The 23,179-nt window shown below is 49.4% G+C and overlaps 2 protein-coding genes, 1 long non-coding RNA gene and 1 pseudogene across 4 annotated transcripts; 2 read left to right on the top strand and 2 right to left on the bottom strand.

Moving 5' to 3' along the window:
• Positions 1–1,068: 1,068 nt before the first annotated feature.
• LOC143661148 (aldo-keto reductase family 1 member B1 pseudogene) lies at positions 1,069–3,326 on the bottom strand (annotated as a pseudogene).
• On the top strand, positions 3,254–11,441 carry TEX261 (testis expressed 261). Of its 2 annotated transcripts, none has more exons than XM_077134502.1 (6): positions 3,254–3,394; positions 4,457–4,536; positions 5,673–5,826; positions 7,802–7,869; positions 8,466–8,568; positions 8,703–11,441. In XM_077134502.1, the coding sequence occupies exons 1-6, from the start codon at positions 3,325–3,327 to the stop codon at positions 8,816–8,818; spliced, it is 591 nt and encodes a 196-aa protein (XP_076990617.1). In that variant the 5' UTR covers positions 3,254–3,324; the 3' UTR covers positions 8,819–11,441. The 2 variants fall into 2 exon arrangements, with proteins under 2 accessions (XP_076990617.1, XP_076990618.1); XM_077134503.1 differs by lacking the exon at positions 3,254–3,394 and adding an exon at positions 3,465–4,068.
• Positions 11,442–11,951: 510 nt separating this feature from the next.
• Positions 11,952–17,706, bottom strand: ANKRD53 (ankyrin repeat domain 53). Its single transcript, XM_077134735.1, has 7 exons — positions 17,695–17,706; positions 17,042–17,436; positions 16,709–16,835; positions 16,155–16,354; positions 14,950–15,114; positions 14,370–14,490; positions 11,952–12,661 (listed from the first exon to the last, which is right to left on the bottom strand). The coding sequence occupies exons 1-7, from the start codon at positions 17,704–17,706 to the stop codon at positions 11,993–11,995; spliced, it is 1,689 nt and encodes a 562-aa protein (XP_076990850.1). The 3' UTR covers positions 11,952–11,992.
• A 14-nt stretch (positions 17,707–17,720) lies between these two features.
• LOC143660979 (uncharacterized) lies at positions 17,721–19,786 on the top strand. The gene is made up of 2 exons (XR_013164361.1): positions 17,721–17,939; positions 18,435–19,786. It is a non-coding gene; the product is annotated as an uncharacterized LOC143660979 (long non-coding RNA).
• Positions 19,787–23,179: the final 3,393 nt, after the last annotated feature.

Genomic DNA, 23,179 nt, shown 5'->3' with positions numbered 1-23,179 from the left:
TCACCAGGATTGGGCAACTAACAGGGAATGTGAGGCATCCTAGCAGGTCCAGCGTACTATGAACATTTTAATTTTAAACTTTATTTTTGAATAGATAATACATTTACATATATTAATATAGTTAAATGTTTTAGGATACAAAAAGACACACAGTTCTTGATTCCTCCTTCATGGCCCCCAGTTCTCTTCCTAGAAGGCAGGCAATGTCACCATTTTCTAGTGCACCCTTCTAGAGACAGTTTATACAAAAAAAATATATATATATATGTGCATATAGGTTCTTTCTCCCCATCCTTTTGCTTTTTTTTTTCAAAAGGAGATCCTCCTATATGACTACATAAAGGACGTTCTCATTTTTTTTTTTCTTGTTCTTTTTTATGGCTGTGTTTGGTGATGCACCAAAATGTACCTAACCAGTCTCCTATTAATGAACATTTAGGCTGTTTTTTCAGTCTTTTACAGTGGCTGCAATCAAGAGACTTTTTTTTTTTCTCACAAAAACATTTTTTATTCGAGGCAAGAAGTTTGTCTGAAAGGAACTTAATTCCAAGCAATCCAAACCCAACAATTAGTGGCACATTTTGACATTATACATTTTTTTTCTCCTTAGTCAGAAAGGGGTATTCAACTTGGATTTCCTAGTTGGGCAAAACAAAAAAAAAAAGGGGGCAAAGAAAACCGGAAAAGACTTCGAATCCACACACAGACACTGCTCGTTATACCCCAGCCTTCAGCTGGGTTAGTCTCGAGGCTGCTAAGGCCCTGCTGAGGAGCTCGGGTTGGGTCGCACAAGGCTTGCAAGAAGAAGGAGGCAGGAAAAACAGGAGAGCAGGTCACATGGGGAAGAGCCAGCATCCGCAGCTTCAAAACTCAGAAGTGAAGGTGTAATACTTGTGCAAAGAAGTGCTCACCAAGACACAGACCCTCCCATTTCTGTTGTAACTGAGTAATGGTCATATCCACACTACTTAGTTCAAAGTCAGAGACCTGAAAGTTCTCAGCGATGCATACAGGTGTCACAGACTTGGGGGTCACCACCATATTTCTCTGTATGGGGGACTGGATCAGCACCTGGGCTGTGGTTTTACTATGCTTGGTTGCAATTGCTTTGATCCTGGGATCCTCCAGCAGGGAAGGGTCCTCAGGCTTGGCCAGGGCTGTCAGGAGAGCCAAGGGGACTATACGCAGTCACCAATATGCCTTTTGGACGGACAGGACTGGAATAACTTCTGAGTTAGGTATGGGTGGCACTCAGTCTGGTTAATCGCAGGCTTATATTTTAAGTCAGGTTTAATGTTACAGGTAGTTAAGTTTTTTTGTTGTCATTTTTTCTGTTTTGCACGGGCAGGCACCAGGAATCGAACCCGGGTCTCCGGCATGGCAGGTAAGAACTCTGCCACTGAGCCACTGTGGCCTGCCCAAAAAGTCAGGTTTATTTAAGATCCTCCTGATTTGGAGACGAAGTTAGATACTCCAATAGCTTCAACCAGTCCTTCATCCACCAGCTCTTCCATGGCCACCCACGTGGCCATAGAATCGGTGTCACCAGGAATTACATTGCCTGTCTCATCCAAAGGGAAAATTTCCTTTCCAGTCTGAAAGCCTGTAGGCCATTGAATAAGGTAGATCCAGGTCATCCCGCCTGTGTCACTAACTGTCTTCTGGCAGGCTCCTTCCACCAGGCTTTTCTCATGGCGTGGGCACCAAAGCTTGCTGACGATGAAGAGGTCCTCGCGCTTCACCGCCTGCTCCGTGAGCTTCTCCTGGAAGGCCACCCCAACTCACTCCCATTCTGGTACACATGGGCGCAGTCATTGTGGTGGCACCCAACATCAAGGGCTACCTCCACAGCCTCTGTCACTTTGCCTGGACGGGCCTTCCAGGTGCCCAGCCCCAGGATGGGCTTCTTGGCGCTGATGCAGAACACAGCGTGGTTAGTCACGCCTGCAGACTTCACTGACCCTGACCCAGGACGACGCCCAATGAAGAGTCTTGCAAATGTGGTATCAGCTGCTCCTTATACATATCTCTCAAGAGTTCTTAACTAGGATCTAGGGAGGTCAGCAGATATAATTCAGGGAGACAAATTCAAGGAGTATGGAAACTCAAAAGGGAAAAAAATTTTCTTCTTTATTGTCACTGACCTCTGAAATGTAATATTTCCTTCCACTACCAATGCAGGCAATGAACTCACATCTTACCTTATGTGATTGGAAATATCTTGAAATATCATTAATGTTCACCTCTACTTTGACATTATGGTAGGTAATTATTAAATTTTCCATTAAATCTGTTATGTTTTGCATTAATAAAGAAGTGCACTTTTGGGTAAAATATTTTGGTTACCTGTATTTCAATATAATTGCATTGTTTTGTAATTTTATGTACTTATTTTTATGCATAAAAGTTTAAGAGAATACCAAACATCCAACAGGAAAGATTAGGAGCCCCGGCTATACATACACTATTTTGCATGCCAGTCTCGGCCACTAGATGGGGACTTCTTGACAAGAACTGCCCGGTTCTTCGTGCCCCCGCAGTAACTCCCCCACAGGTGTGCAGGAAATGCATTTAGCGCCCCGTGGGCACTTGCCCGGCACTGGGCGAGGTGCTGGTGATACAAGGGTGAGGAACGCATCCCAAACCCAGCCTACAAAGAGAGTCAGGGCTGAGGATGACCGATTCCAGGCACCGTAACTCCTGACATCACCGCTTCTTTTATGTATGACCTGGGGTAAAGTAACCTTTCTCGGCACCAGCTTCCTCATCCATAAAATGATCTACATTATCGGATCAATTTCTGTCATGAACATACGGCATTCAGCGCGGTGCCTGGCACATGCTAGGAACCCATGTAATTTTGTTCTTGTTACGCGGGAGCAAGAAAAAGCCATGGGGACAATCCGCTAGGAGGCTTCCGGCCAAAGGTTGCTGGAGAATGCTCAGACAGCGCTCCCCCGCCCTGAAGCCTCCATCCAGGCTGGCGAGGGAGTGCACAGGGGGCACCGGAGTTTGCATTCCGAGCGCTTTCCCCAGCCCCTAGGAGCCGTCTCGCCAGCCCCGGGCTGCAGTCGCCGAGCCGGGTGATTGGCGAGCGTGGCGCCCACACGGGCAGCGGCGGTTGGCCCTCCCTGCCGGCAGGCGGCGCTAGGCCGGACATGGCCGGCGGCGGCGCTCGGGCCGGGCTCCTCTCGGCGGCGGCGCACGGTCCGCCGGCCGTCCGCTGGGCGGGGACGCGGCGGCGGTGGCGGCGGCTCCCTGTCGCCGGAGCCGAAGCGCGCAGGCCCGTCCCGGCGGTCCGGGGGCGGGCGGGGCTGGGGCGCCATGTGGTTCATGTACGTGCTGAGCTGGCTGTCGCTCTTCATCCAGGTGGCTTTCATCACGCTGGCCGTCGGTGAGAGTGCGCGACCCCGGCCCGCGCCGGTCCCACCCGACATCTGCGCTCGCAGGGGGGTCTCATCGTGGTGTTGCTGGGCGGCCCGGGGTGACCCCTGCCCGGCGCTCCCGGCCTTGGCCGCTCCTGCCCGCAACCCCACCCCCACGTCCCGCCAGGTCTTGCCGGTCCTGCTGACCCCAGCACCCCGGCTTGACCGCGGATCTTTCCAAGTGTCACAGAGGTCCTCCCCATCAGTGCCGGGAGTGGCTTCCTTAGTTACGCCTGCCAGCGAACCGCCAACCGCTGCCTCTCTCTCCCTTGCGGGCAGACCGCACCGAACTTTCCCCAGCACCTACCGCTGCCCTTTAGCCTCTGGTCCTTACTACTTGTGCGCTCTGCTTTTGACACTTCCTTCGGGCCAGTTTCTACTCCTGATCTCCATTGAATTTTCTCCTTCTTCGGGAAGCTTTGTGAGATTTGATGTTCCAGCGATGCCCCATACTTTCCCTAAAGTAGCAAAATGGTATTTGTCTCGCTGGGATCGTCTGACTCCCCTCTCTACTCACTGCCCTCCAACCCACTTCCCCTAAACTGGATCAGCGAATGGGCCTTGTCTGTTTTGTTCTACTGTATCGTCAGCACTCAGCCCAGTGCCTGCCCATACTCAGTCCCAACGAATAGTTATTGAATGAGTGAGTGAAATTCCGTTTATCTAGGCCAAAGGTTAGTATTGTGCAGAGGCAGCAAACGTGGGCTTCTATTTAGTTGACTGAAATCTTTTCTTAGTTGCCCTGACGAAGTTTTAACTTCTTCAGTCTTGGAAGGGCAACACATCAGTGTTAGATTCTTTCTCTTTCTCTCTTGCACCTGTCTCTCTTTTTTTCAATAGACTTTTTTTCTAATAGTAGTTGAGGTTTACAGAAGCATTGTGTCCAAAGTACAGAGTTCACATATGTTGACCTTTTCCAGGTCATAAAGGATTGATGGGGACCCAGCTGCAAGGAAGGGATGGCCAGGATGGTAGGCGTGGCCCTCCCTGGCTAATGTTCTCTTTGCGTGTACTTCTCCCTTTTCCTGCAGCCGCTGGACTCTATTACCTGGCAGAACTGATAGAAGAATACACCGTAGCCACCAGCAGGATCATAAAATACATGATTTGGGTAAGTGGCATCTTTCTCTGGTACTCCCCTTCCCCACTGGCATGGATAATGAGACCTCTGGCCCTTCTGTTTCCTGAGGGTACCACCCCTGTCTCCCTGCCCTGTACCCTGACTTCTGGCCCCAGGTCTTCCCTAGCCTCCTTCCCTAAGTGGCACTGCTTCATTATACCCCTCGTTCTTGGTCTTCATTATAGACATAGTTCCTTAAGGTGCCAGCTGAGTGCACATTCTCTGACAACAGTATATGGCTTTGTCTTTGCTTGCCTGTCTTTCACTTTCTCTAGCCCCTTGATCTGCTCACACATTTAAATGGAGAGTAACTTTACAGCCAGTTTGGAGCACTTGTTCACCACCCTCTTTCTAAACGGATCAGATGATTTGTCCTAAGAGGGGACCACCTTCACTGGGGCTGGTCCTTCTCTCCCAGGTCTCATGGGACGCTTCTCTTCCTGAAGACAGTCTTTGCCTTTGCTGGCTAAGCCATGTGACTGCTCGTGAATAGATTTTGGCCAGCTGCAGGGAAGGCTAGGAGTCAGGGGACACATTGGAACAGGAGTCCAATGCTCCTCAAGTCACATGGTGTCAGCAGCCTCTTCTACTCTGGGCATGGTCTTGAGTTGGGAATTAGTGGTGGAGACAAGGCACTAGCTCTCCACTCTGGGTTCAGAGGTCTAGCGGTGGGTATTGGTTCAGGAATTAGACCTTCATGCAACCAACTGTCATTTGTTAAGCACTGACAACTAAGTCCTTCAGAACAGTGTTTTCCAGACCAGGCATGATGCATTACTTGGAGTGTATAATCAGTTCAGTCATGATCAGCATTTTTTTTTTAAAGGCACAGAACTGAAATTCAAACTTTGATCATATGTATCTATATATATATGTCAGATCATGATGTAAAATGTTTTTCTCACTGTGGATTCCTATCAGAAAAAAACTTGGAGAAATGACATTAAGAAAGGCTGCTGTTTGGAAGCTGAGTGTTTAGTTGAGGCTGGACCTATGACCGTAAAACAAGGAGAGATTGAAGCATGAAAAAGACAATCTAGTGCAGCCCAAAGTGGACTGGGGATTAGCAAGTCCAGGAAGGCTGCCTGGAGGAGGCTTCCTGCACTGTGTGCCTCTGGTTGTTTCAGTTTTCCACGGCTGTGCTGATCTGCCTGTACGTCTTTGAGCGCTTCCCCACCTTAATGATTGGCGTGGGCCTCTTCACCAACCTCGTCTATTTTGGCCTCCTCCAGACCTTCCCCTTCATCCTGCTGACCTCGCCCAACTTCATCCTGTCATGCGGTAAGAGGGGATAGAAGAGGGGAGGCAGCTGAGATGGTAGGATAGACTCAACTCAGTCCTGGGCACCGAGGGCAGATTATAGAGAAAGGAGGCCAACCACTGAGGCCTCCAGGAGGCCAGGCTGGTTGGGTGGATTAGGGTTCTCACACTTGAGAAGCCTCGGCCACACTCTGGCTCTAGTGACTAGAAAATTGAGGCTGGGGTGGGGGTTGAAATGTGATGAGGCAGGAAGGGAAATGTAAGTTTGAAGAAGGGCTTGGGAAGGAAGAGGTTGTGGGTTGGCTCCGTAAGGCCTCAGGCAGAGTAGACACAGCTTCAACAAAAAAGCCCCATGACCAGGGAAAGCCAGAAGTGGCCCAAAGTCATGATCAAGTCTAGAGCCTCCTGGGGCTGTGAGCCCCCCAGTGGACACTGGCCCGGGAGGCAGCTTTATTTTCTGGTTGTTCCTGAGCCTGGTGCTGTGAGTGCCTCAGGTGCGTGTCGGAAGGGCAGCCCCTTCTAGTCTCATTCTCATTGGTCGTGCGGGCAGCTTCCTTGGGGCTGAGACAAAAGGACTGTGTTTGGAGGATCTCAGCCTTTTTGCCTTGCCCCTGCTCCACTTCTCCCCCTAGGGAGTCACTTCCTTTCTCTGGGTCTTAGCTTCTCTGTCTGTTCCAAGATGATGCTGTGTTCCCGACAAAACTGCTGGGAGACGCAGTTGGCACATAGTAGGTGCTTATAGCTATCTGTGGAAAAGGTTTTGGAACGTATTTGATGACCAAGACTGACATTTCTCCTGTTAGTCATTGCTGGTCGCCATGGCCTTTGGTCAGGGTATCAGATGGAGTTGAAGTTTTGTAGAGTTACTTTTCTGTTTCTCTGGGAGAAACTGGAAAAAGAAGCTTATCTACATGGAGGGCATAGAGTTAAAGCTATGACTGCTCTCTTCTCTGAATGTGTGATTTTGCCAAATAATTTGTTTTGTAGGGGTTTGCATGGGCTGCCCTTCCCTGGAGACCAGGCCCACCTGTATCTTCCCAGGGAGGAGTTGCCTGCCTGCCCCTGCCCCCCTCCCCGCCAGCAGCAGGCTTTCCTGGTTTGCTTTTGTCACTTCCCTGCCTGGCTCTTTAGACACCGGAGTTTTCCCAAAAGATTTTGTGGGCACCAGATACCATCCCATCTTGTGATATCACTTAGCTCTACAGTGTGGTTAGGCATGGCAGAGCTGTGATCCTTGCCTTAGAAGGGGAGAGGCAAGAGAGGAGAAAAGAGACATGGCAGTTGCTGTGAGATGTGTGTAAGGGGTTCAGTTTGGTGGTCCGTGTCTTTCCCAGGACCTGCTCTTCAACTCACCTGTCTCTAAGAGACCTCTGTCCCCAGAAGCTCAGAGCTGCACTCTCTCTTTCATAGATCTGGCTGCACACTAAGGAACTGTGGGTCCAGAACATACCAGTTCAGACCAGAGTGCCTGGGGTATGATGGGGAAGGACCCCCTACCCCCAGAATTTTGAGGAACCCTGAGGCTGAATCCCAAAGCATCTAGCAGACTGCCCTTTTATTTCTGTGGAATGAGATCTGTGTTTGAGGAGGCCTTTTCCCTGTGCCCCATTTGGAGTAGACTCTCTTGGGGGTATCTAATCTGCACAGCCATCACTTCCCTCCACCCACTGCCCTCGGGAGAGCTTTCAGGACTCGGGTCCACTACAAACTAGGTTAATCACCATGACGCTTTGGATTATGTAACACTGGAGTCTCGTTTTTATAACATCCAGAGAGCTCTCTTTTCTTCTAATTTTATTCTTCAACGCCCTCTGTTGTCAGGAAGTTGGGGCTGATTCTCCCCATTTTACAGATGGGAGATTGAGTCTTGGAGAATAGTGTGCTTGGACAGAGCCCTCCTCTGAGCCAGGGGTAAAGTCAGGACTAAGATCCCCAACTCCCAGGGGTCTTTTGAAGGTTATGCCCCTAACTAACTAACTCCCCATTTCCTCAACAGGGCTAGTGGTGGTGAATCATTACCTAGCGTTTCAGTTTTTTGCAGAGGAGTATTATCCATTCTCAGAGGTGAGAAGTGTTCAGTTCATCAAACTATTAACAGGGACGGGGGAGTGAAGGGGATGTGCATGATGTGCTTTGTGAACTTAAGTAAACTATGGATCTCTGAGTCTATTGAAGAATTATATGTTTAAAAAATATAATACAGATGATTTTAGATTTTAGAAAGCAGTGTGTATGAGGAACAGGAGGGAGCCCTTGGCTGTGGCAGGGAGAGCACTGCTGTCCCCCAGTGAGACCATTGGGTCCCTCAGCCTAGGATTCCAGCCTAACACCTAAGAGTCAGGAAGGGGCCCTGGGTGGCCTTGTCTGCCCCAGACCTCACATTCCCCTATCCCATATTGTTGACAGCCCTTTTCCAACATGAAGAAGTTAGGGGAGTATGGCCACACTCAGTCATCTTAAGCCTCCACCTTTCCCCTACTGAATTGTCTCTGTTTGAGGATTGCCACGTCCCTGATTCCCCACGTCCTGGCCCCCTTCAGAGGTCAGGTGTGCAGCCCTCCATGCTCTCTTGACCTCCCCTCTAAGACACAGAATAACCATACCCAACCCAGCCTTGGCACCTCTGTGGGCATCCTCTACTCAGTCTCTCTTGTTGCCAGGTCCTGGCCTATTTCACTTTCTGCCTGTGGATAATCCCATTTGCGTTCTTTGTGTCACTGTCGGCTGGGGAGAACGTCCTGCCTTCCACAATGCAGCCAGGAGGTGAGAAGGGGTTTGTAAGGGACCAAGGTGGGGATGCCAGCAAGGCCTGAGCCCTTTGATGGAGACACATGGGTTGTGGGTGGGGGAAACGCATACATGCACTCACACCCATTTTCCTGCTTGTGTCTCCACAGATGATGTGGTCTCCAATTACTTCACCAAAGGCAAGCGGGGCAGTCGCTTAGGGATCCTGGTTGTCTTCTCCTTCATCAAAGAGGCTATTCTACCCAGCCGTCAGAAGATATACTGACCCCCCTTGGCTGGGAGTGGATGCGGGGGCCAGATCAGGAGGAATTGGGTCCCTGGGCCTCTGCACTAAATGAGGGCACCTTCTCCAGCCCTGGCCCCCCTCCCCTTGATTCTCCCTGAAGCATCCATCCCCACCTTCCTCGAGGGGCCTGGCTCAGCTCAGACGCGGCACTGCTGGAGTCTGTAACCTCAGAGGGCACCAGGGAGGGTGGCAGAGCTTGCTTAGCTGGGAGGCCGTGGTCCAGCTGATTGCTCAGGAGCCGAGCCCCCCACGGCCCTCCCCTTACGCTTCCGTGGTGAGTCAGGAGGCATCTGGCTCTGCCAGGGCAGGCAGGGTGAAGTTCATGAAGCTGGAGAGCAGACAGCAACAAGTTCTCTGGGCAGATGCCCTGAGGAGGGGCCATGGCCTGGCTCTTCCAAGAGAAGATAAATAGTTTTTGCTGTTGAACTGGTATTTTTGTCCAAGTGCTGATTCCCATTTGAATAAAGATTCTAGGTGGCACTGTTTGCCTTAATACCCTGCAAGTTCATCTTCCTTTCTTCCTGCTGACCTTCTGCCCTGGACCCGATGACTTTTCTGCTCCAGTGACTCCTTCTCTGGGTTTCAGCCTTGTCTTCTGAAGGGACTGTTCTTGTGGCCCTTACTGGGAAGGGGGCACGGGTGAGGACAGAGCCTGGTCAGGGTGGAAGGTGGGGGTGGAGGCAGCCTTTCTTAGGCCCCTCCCTTTTCTTCCATATTTTCTTTCCCCAAGGCTCCTTGACTGTTCAAGAAGGGGTGGGCAATGGGACAGTTTAAGACTGGGTTAGGGTTTCAGAAGAACGTCTGCATATCCTATTTATAAATCTTCCCCTGGAGAAAAGGGGTGGTTTCTGGCTGAATCCTATCTCCGGCTCCAAGGGAAACTGAAAATAAAAATTGGCTTTCAGGCAGCCTGGGATGCAGTCTAATTTTGAAGAACTGGGGCTGGTGGGAAATGCCGTTTGTCTCTGTAGGAGCACACAAGGGTTGGCCCTCTCTGTGTGCTCTTGGCTCCTTGGGAGATGTACTCAGCCTTCCAAGAAGGCAAGCCAGTTTCCGGCACAGACCAGCATTTGTTGACCTTGCACTCCCAACTATAGTGCCTTGCAAGTACTCAACAGTACCTAATAGGTGAAGTTCCCACGAGAGCCATTATTGGCCACATCCTATACCTCAGAGTGAGGCTGGCAGGTGTGGAATGATCTGTACACATCTGGTACCTTTAAGCCATTGGGAAAACCCTCTGTGCTTTTAAATCATTCTTCTACATCTTGCCAGAAGGCCCACCATAGCCCCGTATTTCCTGGACTTTAGGATGTCCCATTCTCAGAAAATTGCCAGCCTTCTCCTTTCCTTGGGAGGAGCAGAACATTCTTGTCTTCTCTTAGTAGGAATAAGATGCTTTTCTTCTGTGTTGACAAGGGCAAGCTAGAGAACACCGGAGGCAAAAGTCATCCTCACCAGTGGTTGAATATCTAGCCCTGCTCTTCCTTGGTCTCTTTGTTCCTGATGAGATGGCTTTGCCCACCTCACTCACTCCATTGCCAGTGCTCAAGGGGGTTGCCAGTGGCCTTGTACTAAGTCCAGTGGGCCCTTTTCATATCTCACTGGATCTCTGCAGCATCTGACCTTGGCTGATCACCCGCTGTTTCTTGCATCACACTACCCTGGCTTCTGTGGCACCACATTCCTACTTTTCTGGCTGCCCTTTCCAGTCTCCTGTGTAGGCTGCTTCTCCTCCACTCACCCCATGCACAATGGGGTATATCATCAGTTTTGTCTCTGCCTCCCTCTGGGACTCTTTGCTGAGGAATTGATATCTTCTGAATCACAGTTCTGCTGCCTTCTGGGTACCAAGACAACTCAAGTTCATGGCCCATGTGGTACTTGTGGCTCCTCTGCAAAACTGGCCCCTCTGGATACTTACTCTGGTCCCAAGATCACTCAGAAGTTGACTGGAAACCTGCTTTCTCTTCCAGCTTTCTCTTTCTGTCCCCTACATCCAATCTGTATAAATGCTTGAGTTTACCCCCTTAACATCTCTTGATTTGAGCCATTCTCACTATCAACTTTTACCTGGATTATTATGAAAGCCTCCTCCTTCTCTATACCATGGCCAGAGTTATCCAAAATGGCAGAGTTGGTCAAGTCACTTCCCTGCTTAAAACCTTCCATCACTGCCCACTGCCCTCAGGATAAAGTCCAGACCCCATAGCGTGGCTTGTGAGACTCGTGCTGTCCTGCCCCAGCTTGCCTCTCTGGCCTCATCACTTGTCTTGCACTCTGAGTTCCAGCCCCCTGTATGTAGAGGTGCCATGGCTCTCTCTTGCCCTTTGATTTTCCTTTCGTCTGCTCCCCTGGTTACTTCTCTTCAAGTCTCAACCTAGAGATTTCACGTCCTGTGAGAAGCTTTGACGCACCCTGGCAGTCCCATTCCCTGCATACCACACAGACCACTTTAGGATTACTTCCTGCTTAATGGTCTGTTTTCCTACTAGACTGTAAGCTCCTTGAGGGCAGAGACTGTCCCTTAATTTTTGTGTCAACAGTGCCTGGCTTGGTGCCTGGCATATAGAAAGCACTCAATAAATGTTTGTTTAATGAATGAATTGTAGCAATATATACAGGGGATAGCAAGGGATCCAGGACAGCTTCCTGGAGGTGCTTTCATAGTCTCAAACTGAAGCCACAGAGCCTCCCTTCCCTAAATATGCCAGCTGTTCCTTGTGGAACTTTAGAACCCTCAGTGGCAGCTGGGATGAGGGATGGCAGCCCATAGTGACAGGGAAACCATGCCAGGAGCACAGATTGGCTGTCCCCCACCCTATTCTGGATCTCAGTCTGAACAAGAGGCAGAAGTTACCAGTGGTCCCTCCATCCTGGGAGCCTTTTCCTTGGTGGACAGGGAGAAGGGGCAATGGGGAGGTCAAAATATCATTTCTGTAATACCCACTCAGCCCTGGGTCCCTGTCCTAATGTGGATTCCCTGGAGGGTCCCATATATTTCTTTGTGGAGATAAAGGGTCTGGCCTTTTTGGAGGGGGCAGAGGGCGCCTATCCTTGAGCTTGAGAGTGAGAAGCCGGGTCCACAGCATGGAATCGCCACACGTCAGCCTTCACTGGGCAGCCTCAGGGTGAGAGGTTACCAAAATAACTTTATGGGCAGATCTTGGGGGAGGGCAGAGCAGGGAGCCCTTGGTGAGCTCGCAGGGCTGCCAGGAAGGCTTCGTCAAACGTCTCCCGCAGGCTCATGGCTAGGGTGTCAGTCCAGAAGGTGTCGTCGCCCAGGTGCCGCTTCCGGGGCACATGCCTCATGCTGACGGGGCAAAAGCCCTGAGCCGCCTGCATCCTGGACCACCGCAGCGACGGGTGCAGCTCGTGGACCATCACCTCCAAGGGCAACCGGAGCGCGGGCGCCACCTGGTGGCCGTCCGCGGTGCACAGCAGTGCGCCGCCGCGCCCGTCGGGCTTCACCTGCACAAAGCCGAGGAAGTCCTGCTCGTGGCTGGGGTCCGGCTGCACGCCAAGGCGGATGCCCAGCGGGCAGCCTATCTGGGTGATGGGGAATCTGGCAGGGTTGTTGCTGAAGTTCCACCGACTGGGCCGCAGGAGCGTAGGCGGCCTGGAGATGGGTGGGAGCCCCTCCATGGGCTGCAGTGTGGGCCGCCCCTGGCGTCGCTGGCGTCCCTGCAGGAAGGACTGGAAGGCCCTAGGGAGGGCACTGGGCTTCTGCTCTGTGTTAAGGGGCAGAAGCTGGCCTGGGGGCAGCTGCTTGGAATGGAGCCACTTCTTGAAATTGGCTTCAGCCAGGCCTCTGTACTCCTTCTACAAGAACAGAGGGCATAAGAGTGGAGAGCTGCTCCCCTTTGCCTGGGGAAGGCTGCTTTGTGATTATAGCTCTTGGAAACCTCCCGTCTGATTGGTGAAATACAGTCCTCGCCCCAGTCCTTAGTCTGCTGGGAAATACACCTGCCTACTGGAAGCCCTGGTTCTGATAGGGGAAGAAACAATGTTTGTCCTAAGAGAGTCCCTGGGCAGATGGAGGAAACAAAGCCTCTCCCACAGGGGAGACCTTCAGCCTGATAGGGGAAACAAGCCTCCCACCCCAAGGAGTGTCCAGTCTGATAGTGGAGACATGTCCTGCCCCAAGAGTGTCTCTAATCTGTTTAGGGGAAAGGCAATGAAAAGTACAAACTGCATCCTTGAGCCGTGGTAGGGGAATGCGGAAAGGTGTGGAATGCCTGAAACTGGATGGAGCAAATCTAGACTGGCTTCTACATGAGAAGTCATGTAGAAAAGGATACAACTGGCTGGCTCTCCAGGCTGGGCTCTCTCTGTCCTTGCCTCCACTGGAGTTGAAATTCAACCTTTCATCACAGAACCACCTTCCCCATCCCCTGTCCCCTAACCTGTTGTCTCTGTGTCTCACTCCCCAAACTCGATTGCTGAGCAGTCAGGTGGTTTGGAAATTGACCCAGCTCTTAGAGGTAGCCTCTGATTAGGCTAAGCCAAGCAAACTAATTCCACCAGCCTTGTGTCAGACCTAAATCTGTCAGCATATGGCTTTCCCTTCGCTTTGGCGATTGGAACAAGAATGGACACACAATCCAATTGAGGCCAGTGAGCAATGAGGGGGGTCTGCAAGGGCTTGTGGGGAAGTCTAGAGTCACAGGAGCTCACTTAAGGACTGTGAGGACTGGATGACACTGATAACAGAGATGTATAGGGCTGAGAAAAATGGAGAGAAATAGAGGTGGATCAGAGCTGGAGTGGTAGATCTAGCCCACCCTGAAGCCTTCCCTACCTCTGGACTTCACTAATGATGCCCGACACCTTCCTCTTGGCTTTTCCATTTCTGGCATCCTATGTAATTACATCTGCTTAAATCCTTCAGTTACTCTTCTTTTCCTAGCCAGGGTCCTGCATGATCTGGGCCCCTGCCAAATCTCTCACCTGCCAATTTCCAACTCAAAACCGATCCCCCAGCCTTACTGAATTTGCACTTCTCTGCACACCCCATGCTCCCACATGCCTCTACACCTTTCTACAGGGTTGTTCCTCCTTCTGCCGGGTCAGCCCTTCTGTTCTTCACATGACCCACGGCTGCCCATCTTTAAAAACTCCTCTCAAGCATTGTCCCTTTGGGGCACCCTCCTCCTCTATGGGAATGAAACCTGCCTCCCCGACTAGTCTGCAAGCCCCTTGCGGGTCTGGAGCGTCCAGGTCTAGCCGGTGCCTTGAACAGAGTGAGTGCTCAGTGTCTGTAGACCCTAATAAAGGTAAGGCCTGGGTCTCAGAGAGTCTTCTCATCCAGCAGGAGACAGGGCTCCATGTATACTTGCTCATTTATGCTGTATTTGCATTCTATTATAGGACAAGGCTTTCAGTCAAACTATGAGGAAGAAAAAAGGCTTTTTCTGGGTGGGAGGGCTTCTAATCTCTCTTCTAGCCAGTCATATGGGTCACAGCCTCCTCTGCTGACACCACTGGGTAACATCTGACACCCGGTGCCCCTGCCTGCCCTACTTCTTACTTGCTGTTGAATCAGGTAGCTCCGTTCCATGAGGGCCAGCTGGTGCTTGAGCTTCTTCAGTTTCTCCATTTCATGGGCAAAGTCTTTCTTGTCCCGTTTCCACATGGCATCCTTCAAGAACCTGGTGCCAAGGTGAGGGCTGTCATCATACAGTGACTGAGCATCAAATGAGGCTACAGTCTTGTAGTGTCAAGACTGCCAGCTGCTGAGGGCCTGATTGGAGGTGGAAGGGAGCTGCCAGACACAAGTGAGCAAGGTGACCCACCCCAACTTCCCAGGGGCCCTCTGGCTAGAGAGGAAAGTGTCCGATGGCCTCATCACCACCCTTCTGCTGAGGAGCCAGGGGCCCCAGGGCAATAGAGGAGGGCAGTACTCAACCCAAAGGGGTGAGGCCCTGTGGAAAGCTATATCTCTGGGCAGGGGGTCTCCTTGGCAGACTTATTCCCAAGCTTACAAAAGACAGTCAACCTGGCTTCCCAGACCCTCCTCTTAAAGGCTCAGCCTTGGGTGAGGGCCTTTGAGGAAGTGCTGGGAGGGATAGAGGAGGACAGCAGGCTGAGGGTGGCTCTCACACACTCACCGGGCGCAGGCACGGTGGTTCCATATTTTGCAGATGTCGATAGGCTTGCGGCCCATGGCATCTTGGGCATGGACATTGGCACCACTCTGTACCAGGAATTTCACACAGGCCAGCAGGCCCTCATGGGCTGCCAGGTGCAGGGGGGTGTAGCCATTGCATGTCTGACTGTGGAGGGCCCCACCAGGGGAGAAAAGGATTTAAAAAAAAAGGATAAAGGGCATCTGTTTATTAGCTAGGTAGGCAAACCAGCTTTGCATCTAGGACCCAGTGCCTTGAATCTCAAATCTAGCAGCACATTGTAAAAATACCAGTGTCCTACCCTCAGATATTGCGATTTCACTACTGTGGGGTGGAGCTCCTTCAACCCTCCACTCTTGCCATGGCCAAGCCTGCATGATCGCAACCCCGTCTCCTCCTCGACTTCCTCCTCTGCCCTCACCCCATTCTTCCCACTCATGACCTTTGCTCATGATGTTACCTCTGCCTGGTGCAACTGCCCTTGGCTCTGTGCAAACCTGGATCACTCTCGAGCCTTTCAGTCCTTGGAGGTGTTCAGCACCTGCATGATCACTTAACACACTGTCCTTACTTTGGTCATGGATAAGTTGGTTAATTTACTGTCTACTTCTGCAGTAGGGCCATATGGGTGTTGTCACTGCTGTATTCCCCAACTCTGGCACAGTGTTTGGCGCACAGTACATGCTTAATAAATATTTTGAACACTGATGCTACGTACTTTCCAGACTTCTCACAATCTCCCACAAGATAAGTTACCACCATCCTCCCCACATCAGTTGCAAACTCTGGGGCACTGGTTCCCCAACTGGCCACAAAGTAGAAACACCTGGGGATCTTTTAAGCATTCCAAAGTCCAGGCCACACCCCAAGCAATTAAGTCATGACCTCTGGACTGGAACACAGGCTTTGGTATTTTTAAAGTTCTGAGGTGATTTCAAGGTGATTTGATGACCACAGCACTGAGGCTTAGAGGTTAAGTGATTTGCCCAAGGTCCCACTGTTGGCAAACAAGTAAAGCTGGGACATGACTAGGTCTCTTCTCCCTCCAATCCCAATCTCCCAACCCATACACCGTGTGGGACCCAGTCTCTGACACCCCCAAACCACCTTTCCGCTTGTCCTCCATGGAATACGAGTTCCTATCCGGCCCGTCTCTAGGCAACCCCACGGCTGCCGTCTGGACTCACGGGTTGAGGACTGCCTTTTTCTCGGTCAGGTAGCGAAGGCAGGGGAGGGCCATGGTCTTGTTGGCTCTATGGATGATGAGATGCAAGGGGGTCTGGCCACTGTGGGTGGGCAGGTCCACAGGGAACTTGTACTCCTCCACCAGGACCTGCAGGCATGCTAGCTTGCCCTGCTGGGCTGCGAAGTGGATGGCAGTGAAGCCCTGTGGGCACCAGGGGAGGGGTGCGGGAGGTTGAGCAGGAACTGGAGCCCCAGGATCTACAACCTAAACTATAATAGCCACTTCTTGAGGTTGCCTTTTACCTCCTCCCTGTGTGTGTGGGGGGGGGGGGAGGGGAGGGGGCAGGGAGTTGCTCACCTGCCCCTGGTGTGTGCCCATCAGCTCATCCTACCTCGCTGCCCCCAGATGACCCTCCCAGTGTCAAAAGGTGAATTGGGATGCTTTACATGGGAAGGGACAGACCTTCGCCAGATGACCACGTATGAGGAGGTCTTTGTGGGGTTGGGGAGTTGGGGGTTGTACTTGGGTCCTTGCCCGCACCCTCCAAGGCCTCACCTTGCCATCAGCCACTATTTCCCGACGGCCGGGTTTCAGACAGAAGCGCAGCCATTCCACGTTGCCCACTGCAGCTGCGAACAACTCATAGCCGCTCCCAATCGCCGCCCGGTCACACTCCTTGGGACTACAGTGGACGCAGAAGACACGGGTGAGGAAGGAAGGGGGGCCCTAGGGGAGACCCCTTGGGGAGAGAGGCGCCCGCGTGGCTGAGAGGGGGTCACTTGCAACGGAGGGCAATTACGGAGGGGGGCCAGGGCCTCTGCCCCCGCCCTCTCCAGGCCCTGCGCCTCCCGGAGCGCGGGGAGGTGCCCAGGGCGCACCCCGGGCTACCTGGACACCGAGCCGTTCCCGCAGGCCTTCGAGGGGTCTTTCTCCGCCGCCTGCATCCGCCCGGAGGGCCTGCAAGACCCGGCTCCCCGCCCCTCTCCCCGCGCGCGCCCGCACAGGCCGTGGCGGGGGCTGGAACTCGGCTCCGGAGAGACCTGCGAGGCCCGCCGCGACCCCCGAGCCGCTCCTCCGCTGCTGGCCGCCGCCTCCCCGGCGTTCGGCGTTCGTATCGGGCTCAGCCGTCTGCCAGGCCCGCGAGGGGCTGGTCGCCTCCCTAGTTCCAGGGGCAGAGCCCGGGCGCCTTCGCGGGCGCTCCCGCCCCTGGGCTCCGGGGGACCCACCCCACCAGCTTCTCCGGAGCCAATAGCCCCCCACCCGCCTCCGCCCAGGCCCACCGTCTGGGAAACGCAGCATCGGACACACAAACAACAAACAAAAGGGGTCTTTCCCTTTCGTTTCTCATTATAAGCGTGCCAGTTATAGAAAACAGAAAAGTACAACGAGGAAATTAATCACAATCCCACCGTCGACAGTAATCAGTCTCCAGCGATAGATAAACACCGATCCATTTTTATTTCACTTTGCATTAGTGTCTATAATGAGCTAGCTCCCGCTGTCATTGCACACATTAAACGTGCATTATGACGCAAACATACCTCAGGCATCATAATGGATGCGCTGTCATTTTACCACCACCGCCGCCGCCCCACCCAAACAAGGCTGGTTAATCTTATTTTCATCAGATGGATTCCTGAAAGTAGACTTACTAGGTGAAAGGAAATGAACACTTTTTAGCTGTTGATATGTGTATCCAAACCACCCCAGGAAGGTTTTATATTCACTGCACATTCCCCTGTAGTGAAGGATGGAAACTGCCCACCCAACCACCCATCCAACTTGGGTAAGTTCCGGGACTTAGTTTCTGTGTCAGGTAAATGGAGTGAGGGGTGTAAGCAAGGAGTACACTGCTAGCAGAGTCAGCACTATGCAGCCTTTGCTATTAAATAAGGAACTATCCGTAGCATTGGATATCATGATTTTAATTAACATTTGCTAATTTGGTAGGGCAAATGGTGTTTTGTTGTAATTTGGCTCTTTGACTAACGGCTAGGGTTAAACATTTAAAACTACATTTACTAATCATCAAAAAAGTACATTTACTAATTATCAGTGTTTTTCTCTTCAGACAATTGTTTAATTCATGTTGTTCTTTGAGGGTCTTAATGTATTTCTTATTGATTTATAAAACGTATCAGCATAGTAACCTTATATATATATATTTGTTATCAATGTTTTTTCCCTTTTGACTTTTTATAATATATAGTAGCCAGGCAATAAATGTTTGTTGAATTAATGTTGAACCTTATTGAGCCATCCACATTCTCACCCCTTTTAGGAGGGATGACTCCATGTTTATAAAAGGGCTACTGAGATCTCTGCGTATGCCTGACCACACATCCTACTTCTCACCACCTCTACACCCCAGGCATTTCCCTGGGGACAATATAAGAAGGAAAGGGGAAGATCTCTACATTAGTCTCCTAGGGCTGCTGTAACAAAGTACCACAAGGTGGGGAGACTTAAAACAACAGAAATTTATTCTCTCGCAATTCTGGAAGTGAGAAATCGTAAATCAAGGTGTTGGCAGCCCCATGTCTCTCCAGAGGCTCTAGGGGAGGGTCCTTCTTGACCTCTCCCAGCTTCCAGTGCCCCCAGACAATCCTCAGCTTGTGGTAGCACAACTCCAATCTCTGCCTTGTCTTCACATGGCCGTCTTCCTTCTGTGACCTTTGCTTCTCTTCTTATAAAGAAACCAGTCACACTGGATTAGGACCCACCCTAATTCAGTATGACCTCGTCTTAGTTTGATTACATCGGCAGAGACCCTGTTTCCAAGTAAGGTCACATTCACACTCACTGGTACAGGGTAAGGGGGTTTTAAAGACATCAACATATCCTTAACAGTCTCTTTGAGACCACAGTGACCTGCAGAGAGGGACAAAAATGCAGATTCTCCACCCAGAAACACAACTCCCCTGTTTCCCCTAAGCAGTGGTCAGGAGTCAAAGCCCCTCCTAAGCACCTTAAAAACCACCAACTCCATACTGGTTAACTGCTCCAGGTGGGGCCTCAGTAACAGGCTTCAAATTAATAGAAGCATGAGAATGAGGATGGGCAGTGCTGAGGTTTTTGAGGTTCTCTGGGGGGTGGGGGAGGGGAGGATTTCTGCAAGCTACTGCTGTGGCTAGGTTGTTAGGGTTCTAACGGCGACCACAGGACCCTGGGTGTGTGTTGGAGTTGGAGGGTATATCTCAGGAGCAGTTCAGGAGGCTCACCTCTGGGGTAGACTGAAATATGTATCCCACTTTAGACATGCCCTTAATCCACATTTGTGTGGGTGTGAACCCATCATGGGTAGGATCTTCTGAAAATGTTATTTTAGTTGAGGTGTGGCCCAACTGAATGAGGGGACACCTTAATCTGTAATATTGGAGACCTTAATAAGTAGAAGAAATTCAGACATAGAGAAAGCTACAAGGTTTTACAGTAGCTGTAAATCAGCGCAACCCAGAAGAGAAAGGAGAGGCCGTCGCTGTGTAACAGGCAGGGAAACAACCCAAGGGTTGTAGGCAGCCAGCCCTAGAAGATTGCAGACTTTGCAAAGAAAGCATCATCTTCTGACACCTCAGTTTTGGACTCTACCTAGCCTCAAAACTGTGAGTCAATAAATTCCTGTTGTTGAAGCCAGCCCACTTTGTTTTATTTGTTGTAGCCCAGCAAGCAAAAACACCTTCTATCGTGTCTTGGAGCACGGACCCCAGAAAAAAACATGTTCTTAAACTTCAGAACCTGTGGGTGTAGACCATTGTAAATAAGATCTCTTCAAGATGTTACTTCAGTTAAGGTGTGGCCCGGCTGAGTCAGACTGGGTTTTAATCCAGGTGACTGGAGGCCTTTATAAACAGAGTGAAAGTCAGACAGAGAAAAACAGTCAGAGGCAGCAGCCAGAAGGTGAAAGTCAGTGAAGACTTCAACAGAAGGCGGAAGCCAGGAGAGGCTGCCATGTGCATTGTTTTTAAAGCCTAAAAGTGCACTAAAAACAATGAAGATTTGGGATGGTAAACAATTGAAGGCAACTACCTAAACTGCAGGCCGTCTAATTTACCAGAGAGAACTAGGGATAGAGACAGCTTAAGAAGAGCCCTTCTTTGTTAATTTTTTAATTTTTTTTAATTAATAAAAAAAAGCTTTTTTTTTTTTTTAAAAAAGAAGAGCCCTTCTGGGGTCAGAACAAACTTCAACGACTGGCTTCAAAAACTATCTCAGTTTAGTGACCAAAGAGTTTACTGAGATCAGGCCACAGAGCAATTTATGCTTTAGGGCACTGTTGAAAACAATGGAGCAATAAACTGGCAATCAATGAAGCCTTAAAGCTGGGTGTGACACAAGTTGAGGCTGACAGTTTTACAGAGAAATCAAGCAAAGAAAACAGAAAAGAGTCCTGTTAAAACCATCACCATCTCAGAGGGCCCATGCCCTTGCACAAAGCTACACCCCCTGAAAGCCCTATCAGAGGTCTCTCATTAAGGGGAAAATGGACTTCACTAAAATAGTCTAGCCAAGACACTAAACAAACAACAAAAAAACAAACCACAGGGGAGGGACAGCAGGAGAAATCAATATCCAGAATTGCTATAATACATGAACTAAAACATCCAGTTTTCAACAACAAAAAAGTGATGAGACATGCAAAAGAAAAAGTGTAGCCCATAAGTAGGAAAAAAAAAGAGAAAGAGAGAGAGAAAAGACAATGGACCAGGACTTCAAAACAGCCATTATGAAAGAACTAAGGGAAACCATGCTTAAAGAGGTAAAGGAAAGTCTAATAACAACATCTAATCAAATAGAAAATATAAATCAAAATTATAAAAGAGAACCAAATGGAAAATCTGGAGTTGAAAAGTATAATAACTGAAATGAAAAATTAATTAGAAAGGCTCAAGAGTAGATTTGATCTGGCAGAAGAATCAGCACACATGGAGATAGATCAATAGAGACTATGCAAAGAGAGAAAAAAAGAATGGAGAAATGAATGGAATTTCAGAGAAATATGCAATACCATTAAGCACACTAACATATATGTAATGCATACCAGAAGGAGAATCAAGAGAAAGGAGCAAAAGAAATATTTGAAGAAATAATGACTGAAAACGTATCAAATTTGATTAAAAGTGTGCGCACTCACACACACACACACACAATCTGTGCTTCCAAGGGGCTCAATAAACTCCAAGGTGATAAATGCTAAGAGATCCATACCCAGGCATATTATAGCAAAAATGCTAAAGAGAAAGACAAAGAAAATTTTGAAGGCAGCAAGAGAAAAACAGCTCACCACATGCAAGAGAATCCCGATAAGATTAACAGATGACTTAAAACAAAGGAGGCCAGAAGTCAATAGGATAGATATAAATCTTCATGATTTTGGATTAGGCAAATGTGTCTTATATATGATACCAAAACCAACCAACCAACCAAAACACCCAAAAGAAAACATAAATAAATTGACATTTAAATGAAAAACTTTTGTGCTTCAAAAGATACCATGAAGAAAAAGACAACCCACAGAATGGGAGAAGATAATTACAAATTGCCGATAAAGGACTTGTATCTAGAATATATAAAGAACTAGTAACTCAGCAATAAAAAAGACAGCCCAATTAAAAAATGGGCAAAGGATCTGAATAGACATTTCTCCAAAGAAGATATACAAATATCCAATAACCCCATAAAGAGATGCTCAACATCATTAGTCATCAGGGAAATGCAAATCAAAACCACTGTACTCCTGCTTAGGTTGGTTAAAATACAAAAGAAAGAAAATAACCAATATTTTCAAGGATGTGGAGAAATTGAAACCCTCATACAATACAAGTAGGAATGCAAAATGGTTGGAAAACAACTGCATTGCAAAACAGTCTGGTAGCTCCTCCAAAGATTAAACATCGAGTTACCATGTGACCCAGTAATTTCCCTCCTAAGTACTTGCCCAAGAAAAATGAAAACATATGTCCTCATAAAAACTTGCACGCAAATATTCATAGCAGCATTGTTCATGTTAGCCAAAAAAGCGGGAAGAACGCAAATGCCCATCAACTGATAAATTAAGTAAAATGTGGTATATCTATACAGTGGAATATTATTTCACAATATAAATAAATGAAGTGCTTATACATGCTACAACTTGGATGAACCTTGAAAACATTACGCTAAATGAAAGAAGCCAGGCACAATAGACCACATGTATGATTCCATTTATGTGAAATGTCCAGAACAGGCAAATCTATAGTCAGAAAGTTGATTAGTGGTTGCCCAGGGATGGGAAGTTCGGGGTGAGAGCTAGGGCTGCAGGATTTCTTTTTTGGTAGAATGAAAATGTTCTAAAATCGGTTGTGGTGATGATTGCACAACTCTGTGAATACACTATAAACTACTGAATTGTATATTTTAAATAGGTGAATTTTATGGTATCTGAATAATATCTCAATAAAGCTGTTACTAAAAACAACAGCAGCAACACAGACCTATGGACATCCAAAGCTTTCCTCAAGATTATGAACTGAGGAATTGTCCTCGGGATGGGAATTATATACTCAGGGCTTCCTTTGGTGCCAGCTTTTGAGCTAAGAATTCTGACCCAGTTCTATAACACAACTGATCCAGAAATGAAACTTTTGCTGAACTTCCTCCTTCGCTAACCTCACCAGTCGGAAGCATTCACGACTCCACTGAAGAAGGGCAGGGCCTACAGAGAAGAGCACGCAGCTTTCAAAGAAATGTCAAGCATCCTGGTTTTTAGGAAGCTCTTCGCTAATTTTATAACTGGCCCCCCTTCCTCAGCCTTCTGCACAACCCCGGCCCCACCCCACCCCCCACTTCCCGCCCCTGCCTCAAGCCGTCTCCCCAGCACGGCTCCCTTCCGCCCTGCAGCAAACAGCATCCCTCAGGCAGCGCAGTTTAGGGTCGGAAGCATCTTCTGTGGCCTTGGCTGTCCTTCCTCTGGACCCCGAACTCATTCATGGTCCACTCAAGAAATTTATCAAGGTATTTCTTAACAAAGATAATTATCTTCCTAAGAGG

Source organism: Tamandua tetradactyla, chromosome 17 (genome assembly GCF_023851605.1).
Source record: "Tamandua tetradactyla isolate mTamTet1 chromosome 17, mTamTet1.pri, whole genome shotgun sequence".
In the NCBI taxonomy this organism is placed as follows: domain Eukaryota; kingdom Metazoa; phylum Chordata; class Mammalia; order Pilosa; family Myrmecophagidae; genus Tamandua; species Tamandua tetradactyla.
This window is presented reverse-complemented; position numbering and strand designations above follow the sequence as displayed.